Consider the following 16,384-nt stretch of genomic DNA (forward strand, 5'->3'; position numbering starts at 1 on the left):
TTTCCGCCTGTGACGAATCCAAACAACCAGCATTAAATGTGTGTCAAATATGAATCGTAATTCGTATTCATATTCTGTCTGCCATAAATCGAATAAATTAAAGAGCTTTCTTATCTTTTTAATAACATAATTTTTTTCTTCTTTAAATCTATAACATTGTGTCTTGTTAATAGAAATGCTTTTTTGAAGACCATGTCAATCAATATTCGAGTTCTTAGTCTATCGACTAACTTTTCTATAAGCTTATCTTGTATTCTTTCTGTAATTAAATTGAGTGCATATAGGGGGATGGATTTTTTTCTTTGGTGTGTGTTAAATTTAACTATTAAGTATATTATCGTTATTGTTGTTCCAGTTTTGTTTCTTGTTGCTATGGGAACAGGATTATTATTATTTTTTTTAAAGTTGTTTTGTTCGTATAGTTGTGAACATAGTTAGTTATTTTTTAAAAATAAAATGTAAGTTTTTGTTATTCAAAAAAATTGTTTGTTGTCATTACACCATGTAAGACATTTTATGACATGCCTGAAGAATTATTTATTATTTCTGTGAAATGCTAATGTTTTCAACATTAAACCGAATAAATTAATTTTTAAATCTAATAAGCAGCCCTTTTTTTTAGGTGAGATGAACCTAAATGCAAAAATTATACATTCTTTCTATTATAAAGCAGGCAAGTGAGGAGAAGTTAATTATAATTATTTAAAAATATTCGACTGCCAGTGCATGAATAGTTTATTTTAAATATGCTGGATTGAGCTCGATTAAAATTTTAGAAATTTTTTCATTTTGAAATGTCGTAAAACTAGAATGTAAAATTTCTTATCATGTACTAGAACTCAATCATTCAGGGATGAGATTTTTCCGCTTTTTAGCGGATTTCCGCTTTTTTCACTTTTATATCTTGAATTTCAGCTTTTTTTTTTAAAATCAAAAATTCAGATTTTTTAAAAATTTCACTTTTTTCTATAAGTATTCCGCTTTTTCTGATTCACCGATTTTCAAAGAGAAACAGAAAATTCAAACTACATTTTTACTTATTTTAGCTATTTTCTCCCCTTTTACACGCAACAGATAAGATTTTCCGAATTTTTTACCCGCCCTCCAGATAAATCCGATTTTTCGTAGTTCAAACGACGCTGCTTCTGACAAGCCTTTTAGAGGTCCCAAGCCTGGAATCTGCTAATATCTCGATTCTTATTCACACGATTTTAATATCAAACATAGCTTTTCATATTTGCGTGTTGCGATTCGTATTTACGAGATTTAAAAATCCGATATTGTGATTCGTATTTACGCCTTTTTAAAAACCTATGTAGCGATTCGTATTCACGCAAGTTTAAAATTCAATGTCTTGATTTGCTCATGCGGTTTATAATATCAAACCATTCACGCACTCTAAAAATTATGCATCATAATTCTTAATTATGCAATCTAAAAATTACGCATCATGATTCGTATTTACGCTATCTAAAAACTATGAATCGTGATTTGTATTTACGCGTTTTAAAAATTCTATATCCCAGTTTGTATTTTCTCATTTTCATAATCGTATATCTAGTTTCATATTCATGTGATTTCAAAATCCATAATTGTTATTCATATTCACGCAATTTTAAGATCAACTATCGCGATTCTTGTAAGAAGTAATTTTTTTAAAATTAGTTACTATAAAGGTGACTGTTTTTCTAACTACGATTATTAGTATATGTAAGTGTTACAACATCAGAGAAACTGGAAGGGAATATATTCAAAACTTACATTCTGTGCTTGCAAAGAAGAAAAAATAGGATTTGTCACAAGATGTTTGAAGATGGACTAACGACTAAATACAGCAACCATAAAAGATATAGCAAACAAAAGCAATCTCTTAAAAAGGGATTTAATTTAATTTTTTTTTTGGAAAAAGAGTCAATTCAAAAGAGTCATCATCAAAATTTTATTTATAATTGCTGTTATTTATGCTATAAAATGCAAAATTCTTATCAAATAAAAAACAATTATCTAAACAGTTGCTGATTGTCATGTAATTTTTCAAACTAAAATAGCAATTTTTGTATGTTAAGGAATAAAGGAGTTACTATATATTTCCACTTCACTGTTATTGATATGTTTCAGAGGGCTCTAGTTAGATTGGACTATAATATGAACATAATGATTCGGTCCATTGTTAAAGTTTTTTTTTCCAATATAATTTAAAAAGTAATATTACTGATATATTTGCTATAAATCACATAACAGTATTTATTAAAAGAAATGAAATATTAATGTATATTCTCAGTAGTTTTAATTTGCTAAACCAGGTAGTTTTTCAAGTAATAATTGTCTCCTATGTGAACTGAGGAAAAATATAATTTCCAGCTTTATTTTTTTCAATTGGTAATTTTTATTTTCACGAAATGTTAAGTATCAATGTAATCATTTATATAATAATAGATTAGTACACAATTGTATGTCAACACATTATTTATTACCTTAAACTGTCTGGAATTTATTATTAAAGGGTTGCGCTTACGTAAAATTTATTATCGTGGAAATTCAGCTTTTTTGCCTTTTGGCTAATCTCATCTCTGCATTATAATTCGAGGGCATAACCTCCTAAAATATGCTATTTAACTAGTGCATACGATATTTAGAGAGAATACGCTTTTGTGTCTGATTTCACAACTTAAAAAAATATCGTCTGTATTAATTAACGACCATATTTAAGGTTGGATCCTCGAACCTCTAAGTACGTCAAAATCTGATCTTTAGTTCAAAAGTTATCCGAGTGTTCGTTTTTTTTTTTTTTCTTTTCTGTTTGCGTACTGCACCTAAGAATGTAATATTGCCAATCTTTCATATTTTATTTCCTTTAATTTGTAATACATTTTCGGCCATCTATTAAAATGATTTGAACGTTTGTGTTTCATCTTTGAACTAGTGTGTGCATACACCACGGTTAACAAACTGACAACAATCGTTTTGTTTTTGAATACAAATTATATTTTCAAAATAGAAAAGGAATTAAAATTACTGATATTTTGTTGAGTTGTTCTAAAGTCGAAGGTTTTTGCACAATTTAAAGATACTGGGAAACTAATTTTTTTTTCTGTAGCATGAGATTTTTTAACGGAACTTAGATATTTTTCAAATTTGCATTCGGATTCCAAGCTACAGTTTTTTTAATGATATTTTTAGTTCATTTTTTTTGTCGAAATGACATTGCATACAACACGGGGTCGCATAAATCTTGGGACAGACTTCTCAGGGAGTTAGTGCACATCACTAGGATTAAAATTTCATGGAAACCCAGACTGGAATTGTCACCATACGCAGCTAGGGGTGCCTCTCCTATTATGAACTGTTTCGTTGTGTGGTTCTGAACAGGTCATATTAGGAAAGCCGCGTACGACGACATTTCCGTGAATGGGCTCCTATGCAGTTTTTTTATTCCTGGTGATGTGCCTTAACTCTCCTAAAAGTTTATCACAACATTTATGCGAGCTCCTGTTGTATATAACGTTTTTAAGCTTGTACATTTTGTTAAAAAATGCAGACTAAAAATGTCGTTTGAAAATTCTGTAGCTTTAGGAGGAAAACTAATTTTAGATTTGAAATCCCAATAGTACCTGAATTAGGCAAGATCAGATAATTGTATAAACGCAACAAAAATATGTTCCTGTAGTAAGCTACTTTTTCAAATTGTTTTTGTGTAATTCGTTTAGAGCGTTTTTGTTTCATGAGCGTTTTGTCTACACGATTTATATGCACATAATTTGAGACGTCTGTGTATTGTGCTAGTATCAAGTAAAAATTCTTAAAAATTTTTTACTTATCTGGAAACAATACTACGCATGAGTTAGGTTTACATTTAGAAAAATCATGGCTTGTCGCTATATTCACCCAAATCCTTCGTTTATAGTAAGCTAATAAATTCGATTTCAGTGTTTTCTTATTTATCAACATTATTGGTTTTTATCTACACGTGCCAAATATGGACCATACGTGCTGAACTATAATTAAGAAAAAAAATTTTTTTTATCGATTTCACTAGCGTTGTTGTTTACTTTCGGATTTAAAAAAAAGTTTTACAAACGCATCTGCTCCTAATGGATAGTTTTCTAGGCCAATATTCTTGAAAATTACTCTATTACCTTGAACAGCCTAGCATATATTTTTCCTAAACTTATTGATACCCCTTCTCCTCTGAATGGTATGAGTTGTAGTAAACAATTTTAATCTATGCCAGCAACGTCAATTCCGAATAAAATAATTTTAAAGTAAATAGGTTTTTTTCTGTTACGAAAAATTCACGAAAAAATATTTCTCACGCGATTATCTTTTATTCTAATCAAATCTAATTATGGAAATCAAATGTTCGAATCATTAGGTTGAAACTCAATTACTTAAAGTAATATTAGCTTGTTACAAAAAAGGGTTTTCTTTCAAAAAAATCAATTGTCTCTAAAATATTTGAATTATTTTGATCGTGTAAGAAATTATTATTTATACTTTAGAAGAGTCCAATAAAACGGTGATCCATGGTAACAACTGCTGTACATTTGACGGAAAAGTACCTTTAGAAGATACGTAGGTTGATTGAAAAGTTTTCGTCACGCCTTTCTAAACTTTTTCTTAGCTAGATATTATAATTGCCATAGGCTATTTTATTTTATAGCCAGTGTTGAACAACCGACCCATTTCTGGCTTCCTGGCTATCAATGTTCTTCTCCGTACCTTGTAATTTCGAACTACCCAGAAGACAAAGATACTTTTGGATCAAGCATTGAAACAAACTAGCTTTCGTGGAGGTCTTTATGATGGAACTAACCCCTTATTTATTTTACATCAAGAAGAAAACCGCGAAAACTTTTCATGGTTAGCTCGATGGGAAGAAGAAACGTTTCTCTTCTCACGTTTCTCAAATTTAAGGCACACAACATATTGTTTCTTTAGGTTTCTTTTTCTTTTTTATTCAATTTGGAAAAACTTAATTTTTAAAATTCTGATTTTATATATTATTATATTAATCTTTTCCCGCCATTATTTTCCAACTAATACACTAGGAAATATCCCAAAATCTGAGCTCGAAAAGTCTCATAAATTCCATATATGTTTATCTTTACTGAGCGTAACATTTGAATGATTGTGTCACATGAAATTGCTATATACACACACTTGAAAAGCATCTAAACTTCCTCGTAATACAGCCACAAACAATGCACGTGCAAGCCTGATATTTAAGTGTTAAAGCTGAAAGATCAATGTGTTAGATATTACATAAGTATTCGTCGATTATATTTCAAGGACAAATTGAGCGAGATTTTAATCTATAAGAAACAAATACAACTGAGAAGAGAAAAAAATAACAGGCTAGGTGAGACTTAGTAATTAGAAAGTGTGCCACTTGAAAATTTGCTCATTAAGAATGAGTTCTATTTTTTTTTTGTTGCTTGCTAATTTTCTATTTATTTGAATTATTATTTTTTTTTTTGAAATGACAAATATTTAATTAAATATTTGTTTAAATGCTTCTCAGCCGATTTATTAATTTTTAATCTACTAAATGTTGTCTTTAAAAAATTCTAAGTTATAGACTGCCAACGATTGTAATTTACAAAGGGACTTGAGAAAAGCCAATCAGTGCGTTTATCATTAATTTATTGGTTGAAATTGACTAATTATTTTGTAACTTATGCTGATATTAAATCTAATAAATATAAACCAAAATACTGATAATACATCAAAATAATGAACATAATAGCATGAAGGGCAGTACTTATTTTCAATACTTCCGACATTGATGCGATGCAAAATGTAACACTTTGATGATCAAGTACATAAAAAAATCATGTTCTCACACGTTGGCTTGCACTTGCAAAAACAATTCACGCCATGTAATTAGATAGGGAACTAAACTAAATTTATACTGATAATTCAATGTAATCTTCAGATTGCTATTATTTGCAGAAATTACATAATAATCTGTTCTTTAATTCGTTTTTACTTTCTACTTTTCATACGATCACGTGTTTCAGGTTAATAAATATTGCAATTATGGGGTGGAAATAAAAAAAAGCTTAGCATACTTTTGAAAGCATCAAACTAAAGATTTATGAGTAGCACGTCTTCACATCTTATTTTCTATGCATAGAGAATGATTTTGTTTACACCCATCCTTTCTAATCGATATCTAATTTTTTTTTATTATTTAAACGAGGGAAAAGAATGATGTGAGTTTCGGTATATATATATATATTTTATCTATTTATGCTTGTTCTTGTAGTTCTAAACTAAACTTTAATTTGTGCTATTGCATAGCATTTTCTAATTTTGTCACACATGACTCATTCTTAATGATTGGACGGCCTAATTTTAAATGTGCTAATTAATTAGTACAAACAATATTCTAAACTAAGAAATCGAGTTTAATTTATTCTCCTTTCGACGAATTTGTATTTATAAGCTTTGAAATATAGGAGGAATCGACAAAATTTGAAATATAAATAAATAAATAACAAAAATCCCTGGTACAGATTATACGTGAAATATGATCTGGAAAATTTCTGCAGATGCTGATAAAGCATATTTTGATTAATCAAATTAAACTTATCAATTTAAACTATTTTAAAGAGTTTATTTTTTATAGAAAGTTATACGTAAAATAAATTATGATTCAAAGAAAAAAAATGATAAACCTATATTCAAAGATATAGATCGGATTACTAGAACTCATCGAATACTAGAATTCATTCTTAATGACTTGACGGCCTAACCTTAAATATCCTAATTAGTTAGTACAAACAATATATTAGGTTACGATATCATATTTAAATTATACTCTTTTCGAAGAATATGTTATTATGACCTTTAAAATAAATATTCGCCAAAATCTGAAAAAAGATAAAATAATATAAATAAAATAAAATAAGAAGTCCCTGGTACCAATTATGCGTGAAATATGATCTATAATATTTTTTGTACGGTTTTTCACCTCAATTTAAATCCACAGACGCTGATAAAGCATATTCTTATTTATCAATTGAAACTATCTTAAAGAGTTTATTTTGTATAGAAAATAATACATAAAATAAATTGTGATTTAAACACGAAATTAAAGCCATAGTTTTCGATAAACTTATATTCAACGATCATTAATAAAATCTGACAGGCATTAAACCTACTTTTTATTCTTGACGACAATAACAAAAAAAGTAAATATTAAAAAAAAAAAATACTTCAAGGCGTATTATTTTTATCCTGTTTAAACGGTTTAAAATAGGTAAATAAAAATAATTAAAATCATTTTAACAGGCGTAAGGTTTTAAAGGTCTTTTGCTTCTTTTTCTGCATTTAAAAGATGGTTTGTCCTGGTTAAGATTCACTGAACCGTGTGAGAATTTAGCATTTAATGAGTTTTTCTTCGATGGAATATAAATCGAAAAGAAGGACATCTAGTTAAAATAGAAAATAAATATTTTCAGAGCGTGACAAGCAAATAATTTTAATTATTTAAATTTATAATTTTTTATTTTTTTACACAAACGATACGATGAGTTCGATTCTTTAAAATTACTTAAGCATCTCATATTCAAAAGTGACAAATTTTTTGTTAAATAAATTAGGAATAGTAGAATTATAAAAAATAAAAAAAATCCTTGTGATTGCTCTAAATTTAGAGCATTTTTAAAACAACAAACATTAGCTACTTAATTTACATACTTTGATTATCATTCTGAATTTTCAAAAGTTTAATAATTTAAAATTAAAAAATGATGACTGGTATTAAAGAAAATACTTTGCTGTGTTTCAAAAATAAATAAATAAATTCACTAACACGTCAACGGCTTCGGAAATACGCATATGAATACTTGCATATGATCGACGATTTTAAATCTATAACGATATTCGCCGGATAGACCAGTCATATCTGATTTAAAGAACAAGCTTCATACACTCTAAGGTAGCTAATTACATTTCTTAATTCTCCTCCGACAACAATATACCACGCAAACAGCTTTGCTAAATAAGTGGGACCGATTGCCACAACGGCCCTAAACCCGCCTTCTCTCGATGTGAAACACGGGTTAGGATAGCCTGGTTAGCAGGGCGCTGGACTCATGTTCGTGAGAACGGGAGTTCGAATCCAGCGAAGACTCCCCGCGTAGTAAATGGTAACTGATACACGTTAAATCTGTCGTGTCACAAAGTCCTCTATGTTTCCATAACAAATTATACCTCTGGGGAGTACTTAATTGGAGATTGATCGTTCTCTGGTTCAGGTCAAAATTACGATCTGTGGATTAATGAATGAATGCATGTATAAATTGGTTCACCCTATAAACGGGTGTGGCAGAAGTCGAATATAGATGGTGCCACTGATAGATGGCTCCACTGGAAAACAAGAACAATCGCATCCTTTACCCTAATGATCTACGACAACAACAACAATGTAAAACCTGCATATACTGTAAAGGGGCACTAGTGTTTTTTATTCGATTGAGAACCACTGTTCCATTACTTAACTCCTGATGATCATGTATGAGCATTATAACTATTGAATTATCATTATTTAATTTGCATTATTTTATTGAGGATTATATCAACTTAGATCCATACCAAATTTTCTTAAAATCTGATAATTAGAACAGGAGATAATCAACCAGATAACCAAGATCCTCTTAATTTTGGCGGATGGACCGATGAAATGACCCAGTGGGGATCCAATGGACCGCTGAAAGACTTCCTGGTAGACCGAAGTCAAGCATAACTGGCAAGAGATAATAAGCGAGTGTAGAAGAAATTTAACCACCCTGTGAATGGATGGAGAGTGTGCGGTAAACTGTTTTACCAGAATGTGCTAAGCATCGCGAGCAGATCATCGGGCTCCCAAAGCTGGGGAGCCATTCCTTCAGCCAGCAGAGGATCAAAATTGTGATGGCAAGTCTTCGAATCATCTCATCGAATATATCCCAGCTCTAGTCCAAATAAAGAACTACTAGTACTGCTATACCTCTTGATTTTGCAACACCAGTAAACAGATATTAACTGCATATGGTTGCATGAGAGAGATTTAAAACACACACCATATGGGAATCAGAAGATTCGGATAAGAGCCAAAAAAATAAAGGAAATAATAATAGTAATAATTTTAAGATAAGCAAAATGCAAATAAAAATGGATGATTGTTGTGTGTTCCCGTTGCCCATCTGCACGCAGTGAAGCGCGAAATCCTTTACCAACGAAAACAAAAATTATGAAAAATTTATAACCGGTCTGAATAACCGTTTCATAGATTTCCTGCGCATCCTTCTTATCTAATGAGCCACACTGCTTATAATTCATTCTGGTATTGGATCTGCAATTAGGGTTGATATTTGCATAGATCCTCTGGATTAACATCGCATTAACTTACTTATAACTTATGTCAAGAATGTTCATGCAACTTCTGTTGGAACAATAGCTTCAAATTCATTTCATGAAAAAGTGATTAAAACTTAGAGAGAAATAGGTGATTTCATCAACAAAAAAAAATCTGTTTAAATAATAGGTATATGCTAATCGAATCATGGGTAGAATTATTAGCAATATATTTCTCTATAAACCGGGTGTATTAAAATAGACTAAATTAAAATATTATTTATACTTTTCTACAAGGGACTCATTTTTATGCAGAAAAGTTTTAAGCGATCCCACGTATTAAAAGACCAAAAATGCTTAGGCATATGGTATGCAACAGACATGGAAATTAATTATCTTTACTCAATTAGTGGAACTTATAACGCTTCAATCGACATTTGGAACTGGTCATACATTTGGAGCTTGGTCATCTTACGACATTTGGAGCTTGGGCAACGTCGCCTAAAAACTTCCAAATTTTAAAAAAAATAATTGTTGTATTGTTAATCTGAGGGGAAAATTTTAACAATTCCATATTAAAAATAATTCTAATTAATTTTTAAATTAGATTTCGATCTGCACAATAACAGGTTAACATCTATTTTCATATTAAATTTCGTTTCAAGTCAAATGAAACAATCAATCTCGAATTTATGTTTAGGACAAGTTTTGGCTTAAGTCGGCTAGAGAAAGGGAATGTTATCTTTGGTCTATTGTGTTAGCCCTAGAGTGAAGAGAAGCCCTACCCTCTCTGAAACGCGCTATTTTTGTTTCCATAGCAGCAGATGGTTTCAGACTTTGTGTCGGGGGGAGTTCTTACCGTAGACAAACTATAACAAAAGGAATGGAATTTTTTCATTCATTTATCATTACTAATCATTAGTTCGTTTTTATGACCGACAATTAAACTCAAAGTAACGGAGCTATCAAGTTTAGTTATATACTTGTTTTTGGTGTAAGGTCTGCCTATATCTGAAAATGAATAAAATAGACAGAAATATGCTTATTTTTGAAGAAAAAGAAATGTAAGGAACTGCCGAAAATGTTGAAAATGGTTATTAGGGAAACATTTCTTTATTTACAATTTTGAAAACTTTATTTTTTTGAAACGTGCGATGGGAAATTGTGAAAAATCTATAAATGCGTGATCTTTTCATAATTTATGCAATATATTGCTATTAGAAAAATTATTAATCATCCATTTCTTTTTCAATGGCATTTTACTTTAAATAATTTCATGAGGGAAACTGAAATATGAAAAAAATAATGGATTATTGATTAGATCTAACTATAATTAAAGGTTTCAAAGGTTACTAGTTAAAACTCTCGGAACTCCTTTAACTCTCTCACGGAACCCTAAGGTTCTACCGAACACCATTTGGAAATCACTGACATAGAGTGTTCTTTTTTTTTTGAGCTCTGTGTAATTACTTAATGGAATTAGTTTTAATGGAATTAGTTTTAATGGAATAAGCGTTTCAAGGTTATTCAGTTTTCCCACTTTCCCCTCTCCATTACCATGGCAACCACAAGTCTCGCTTTTCCCCACGCCAGTACGTTACTATTATAATACTTATTGTAATAATATAATGATAATATATAATAACTAGTGGGTTGCGCCCCCTGCCCGCTACCTCTCGCCAATCACCGAAAATTGCTACTCAATCTTATATGGTTTGCTTCGCTAACCAAGCTCGCTTCGCTCTACTAACTTAGGTACATTGCAAATGCACAAAATTCTAAAAATTCAAAACAATTATTCAAATCCATATGAAAACTTTTTTTTAAAAAAAATTACATCTTTTTAGTAAATACTAAGTCATTAAAATAAATTTGAATTCAAATAAATGACATGTAATTCGTTAAACCTATTAGAAATGTGCTATAGTATAATTCGTGATATAAATCAAAAATCGTCAAATAAATTCGTAATATATAAATTCGTGAAAATGCGCTTTCGACAAAATACTAAAATAGAGATCTATCGACAAAGACTACTCACTTCTGCCTAGCTTAATAGTATGAGATTGCCGCAGCTGATGCTCTCTGGTTATTTCAGTTTCCGTTTTTAAAAGTGCTATATGTTGAGCCACCTCAGGTAGATTTGGTATGTGACATTTTTAGCGGCAATCATTGGTCGATTCGCCGTGTAAGAGAAATAGTAACGTAAACTAAACAAAGCAAGCATTGCCATCGGCGGAAAAGAAATACAGCCAACATTTGGAAGCCACGTTAGAGAATTATATATATTAGATATACAGTTGATATTGTAATTAATATAGATACTCCATAACTGCCATGTGAATAAAAAGATACTGCTTGTCACATCGTTACCAAGGCAACAAAGGTGGAAAATCTAACTTTGAAACGAAAATTTTAATTACAAGAATTTAAGAAATTAAAAATTTAATAATTGTATCAAAAATTATTCGGATCATCCGACCCTCATATTTAAAACCACATTCTTGTCACAGAAATTTTAATTATATTTAAAATTATTTAATCTAATTTGGAATGTAGTCACTGCGATTATGTCTGTCTTATTAATCAACAGCTAGATCCAGCCAGAATGGATCATCCTCTTCCTCATTGTAGATTTAAACCTATTTAAAAGGTTAATGATTTTCTACTGATGAGTTCATTGTATAGTTAATGATTTGCGAACGGCATTTTGTGTGAAACTTTAAACTGAGAGAGAGCTGCATCATTGAAAATAAGGTTAATGTCTGTGAAATGCGAATCCTAACCTTGACACAATATTCGAATCATCTTCAGAGACACCATGAAATATTTATGACTGTTATAAATATAATTTGCTGTAACTGGATCTTTTTCAATCGATTATGATTTCAGGTGAATTTGTTCTATGTTCAGCTGCTAGTAGATGCTCTTCCTGTTTGAAAATATTTACGAGTGTTTAATTTAGTTTTATCGTAACATTTTGCATTTATTGCTCGCATGAGCTTCAAGTTAAGTCAATTGAAATTGATAATCAATATTAAGGGACATGTCTGAGTAAATAAATTTTCGTATTCAATTTTGAATAAACATAAATATTTAGGAACTTTTTAATATTACGAAAACTTATTTCTGTCAATTTCAGACTCCTTGCCACCCAGTCAGAAAAAACATGCAAATCGTAAAAAAATGTAGGAAAAACATGCAAATCGAAAAAAAAATGTAGTCAATTGAATTTATTAATTAATTTATTTTTTAATATTTGTACAAACTATCACAATTTGATTTTTTTCAATATTAAATATCTTTTCTGAAATTTCTCTGCAGTATATGAACTCTCTTTTGATTGGATTAAGAGGTTAATTCGATTTAGTTTAATGTGCCGACACAACTGAAAATTTTATCTAGATCTTACATTGTACGAACACTGTTTCAAAATTCTAGAACAAACATTCTAGTTCTGTCACATTCCATTAAATTTATGAATCACATAATTTCATTTCCCATGTTTTAAAATAGTTATGAAATAATAACTTTGTCTATTGTGTCTGTTAAAATACCGGCATTGCTCTAACTGGATCTTTTTCAATCGATTATGATTTCAGGTGAATTTCTTCCATGTTCAGCTGCTAGTAGATGCTCTTCCTGTTTGAAAATATTTACGACTGTTTAATTTAGTTTTATCGTAACATTTTGTATTTATTGCTCGCATGAGAGCCTAGTTAAGTCAATCAAACTTGATAATAAATAGGAAGGGGCGTGTCTGAGTAAATAAATTTTCGTATTCAATTTTGTATAAACATGAATATTTAGGGACTTTTTAATATTATGTAAGCGTATTTTTGTTAATTTAACCCCTTGGGGACGGGTGATTCAGAAAAGCATTCGTACAAAATCAGAATCAGGATGTAAGTAAATAAAAAACGGTAACTTAAATGTAGTCGTTTTTAATTTGACAGACTTACTTTGCTTTTATTTTAGTTATTGTTAGTTTAATCATATACATAATCAATGTTAATTCAAAGTGTAACTAAATAGTTTTATTTCGAACAAAGTAATGGTGAATTAAATAAATCAAACAATTATAACTCCGCCCACAAATAAATTGCTAAAGAATTACTTTGATTACCAGTTTTATCATTTTACCCTGGTTGATACGGTATTATGCTGTCACGTATTTGTGACAGTCGGCGCGAAAGGGTTAAGACTCCTTGCTACCCAGTCAGAAAAAACATGCAAATAAAAAAAAAAGTGTAGATAATTTAATTAATTTATTTTTTATTATTTGTTATTATTTGTACAAACTATCGCAATTTGATTTTTTCAATATTAAATGTCTTTTCTGAAATTTCTCTGCAGTATATGACTCTTAAGTATTTAATAGAACTCTCTTTTGATTGGATTAAGAGGTTAATTCGATTTAGTTTAATTTTCCGACGCAACAGAAAATTTTATCTGGATTTTTTGTTGTACGAACACTGTTTCAAAATTCTAGAACAAACATTCTAGTTCTGTCACATTCCATTAAATTTATGAATCACATAATTTCATTTCCCATGTTTTAAAATAGTTATGAAATAATAATTTTGTCTATTGTGTCTGTTTAAATACCGGCATTTGAATTTTTATTTAAACAATATTTTATAACTGTCGCCAATCAAATTTTTTGGGCTTACGACTTCTAATGTTCAACTCCGTGGACCGAATTTTGATCCAATCCCGAAGACAAGGAAACTCTTGGATCGAGTATTTGGAGAATTTTGTATTCATGGAGGACTTTTTGATGGAACTAACCCGCTTTTGTGTTACATGGCAAGTGAAACCACGAACACCTCCCACGGTTAGCCTGATGGCAAGGTGACCGTAACCCATGATCCGTCTACCACTGAGGATATTTTACATCAGCACTGTGGTCGGTGAAAGCCGGATACGAATTCGTATCGACCTGCCATTGCTGGGATTCGAACCCGGTTCACCTCATTGGAAGGCGAACTCTCTATACCCTAAGCCATCACAGCTCTTAAGCAATAGTTAAAAATAATCGTTTAATGTTTACGTTTAGTAGCGTATGTAGACTTAGATGCGCCCTCCTGCAAGATTTATAAGTGCGCCCTATCTTACACTGACTTGCAATGAAAAATGTAAAATTTTAATATGAGACTAAAACATTGTGGTGATGAGATATTCGGATATTTAAAATAAAATTAATTTTATTTTAATTTAAGAAAGAGAAAATATTAAATTGACGTATAAAGATAGAATTGGAGTACTAAATAGAAACACTGTATACACGTACCATATAGAAATGAATTTTTTAAAATTATAGTTGAAAATAAATCACTATCTTACAGTACTTATTTTCAAAGTTTAGTTTAGGATTATTATTATTGATAAAGTAAACTAAGAAAGTTTTAAAAATTAAAAAAAAAAAAATATTTGATTTTAACTTACAGTGTTATATTTTCTGGCGAGTGCGCCCTTCTGCACTGCTGGAGTTACGGGGTTGTTATCTACGCTACTGTATATGTTATAGCTAAGGCTCGAAGGCCGTTAATGTTCACATTGCTTAGCTATTTTGCAGATTAACTAAAAAAAGGAAATTGATTTGAAAGTATGTCAAAAAATTGTTTACTATGACTGAGTATGGTTAAGTACATTAAGCATGTTTCATAGTAACCTCATTTACAAATATTCTGAAAAATTTATGATGAACATGTAGTTAAAAATGATTGATAGTGTTTATTAATTTAAAATTATTATTTTTTTAAATATTTAATGAAATTAAAGATTTAGCGTACAGATGATTTTATTATTGATTTTATTCTTTGGTTAATTCTTTTAGATCGAGCTAATTGTGCCAGAGATTTCGTGAAAAAAGCAGACTTGTCTCAATGGGATGGCATTGTTGTCGTCTCAGGTGATGGTTTATTGTTTGAAGTAAGTGCACAACACATAAATAATATCCTCACATTGTTCTTTTTTCCAGGTATCTTGAACATAGTCGTATATTTATATATTTTTTTTTTCTATTCTAAATCATACAAAATGCGAAAAGACTATGTTGACATTTTAGTCCAGCCTTTGTTGATGGTGTCATATTACATCATGAATTACGATTTCTGGATGTGACGCTTGCTTTATTGATAATTCGTGCGTCTTCGATATTTATGAGTGTTCCATTTGCTACACGAGGTTGATTTTCAAGGTCGTGAAGCTCTTATAAGCTCACGAATTCGTTTTGCTACTTGAAGTCAAATTTACGTTTATTTTAAGACCTTTTCTTTTCCTCCTCTTCGAGGCTTTATCTAATCTAACGATTTTTCTGTTCTGCTTTCCTGGTCTATTTTGTCGTTATGAAATAAATTTTATTTATTTAAAGCTGCTGAGCATACGCATATAGCGGAAAAGTAGAAACCCAATATAGTTTCACTACTAATATTTTCTTTCCGTTTATCCCATCCTCTAGAGCAGCGTTCCCCAACCTTTTTATCACCGCGGACCGGTCAACGTTTGATAATTTAACCGCGGCCCGCTTGGGGTGGGATGTTGATTGTTTATATTTCAGATTATTTCGATTTATTAATTTTAATTTAATTGCATTTAAACATGTCTTCAAAATAAAATACAGTTACCCCAAAAAATAAATGTAAAGGGATTTAACATTTTAGCTTACTAGAACGTTAATCAATGAGAGCCCTGAACTTGTTTCTTTGCAATGAGACGGTTCCATCTGGGGATTTGGAGACAATGACACCCGAAGTGTGTAGCTTATGTCCAGTTTATTCCGTTGCTTTGTTTTGGTTGCTGTTACTTTTCTTCATTAGTTCCAATGTAAATTTCGCACCGCGCTTTCATGATTTATTTATGATATTTAAAGTTATGATGATTGATTTTTTTTATTAAAACTAATTGAAGGAGAAAATAGTTGCGGTGGTTTTCTTTTTCTTTTTTTGACTTTTTAAAACAATAAAAAATTTGTGTCACTACCTTCGGGGGCCCCTTTTTTTAAAATAAAATTTCTTTTAATGGAGCACATATATTTTTA

The 16,384-nt window shown here is 30.3% G+C and overlaps 1 protein-coding gene across 1 annotated transcript in view; it reads left to right on the forward strand.

The window, feature by feature from the left end:
* LOC107440148 (sphingosine kinase 1) overlaps window positions 1-16,384 on the forward strand; it is a 39,622-nt gene that overhangs the window by 9,890 nt on the left and 13,348 nt on the right. Inside the window, exon 3 of the mRNA XM_071186405.2 lies at window positions 15,182-15,276. Within this exon, the coding sequence (XP_071042506.2) occupies window positions 15,182-15,276 (95 nt within the window). The remainder of the gene's footprint in view (window positions 1-15,181; window positions 15,277-16,384) is intronic.

Source organism: Parasteatoda tepidariorum, chromosome 9 (genome assembly GCF_982258835.1).
Source record: "Parasteatoda tepidariorum strain Cologne lab strain chromosome 9, Ptep-v5.0, whole genome shotgun sequence".
Taxonomy (NCBI): domain Eukaryota; kingdom Metazoa; phylum Arthropoda; class Arachnida; order Araneae; family Theridiidae; genus Parasteatoda; species Parasteatoda tepidariorum.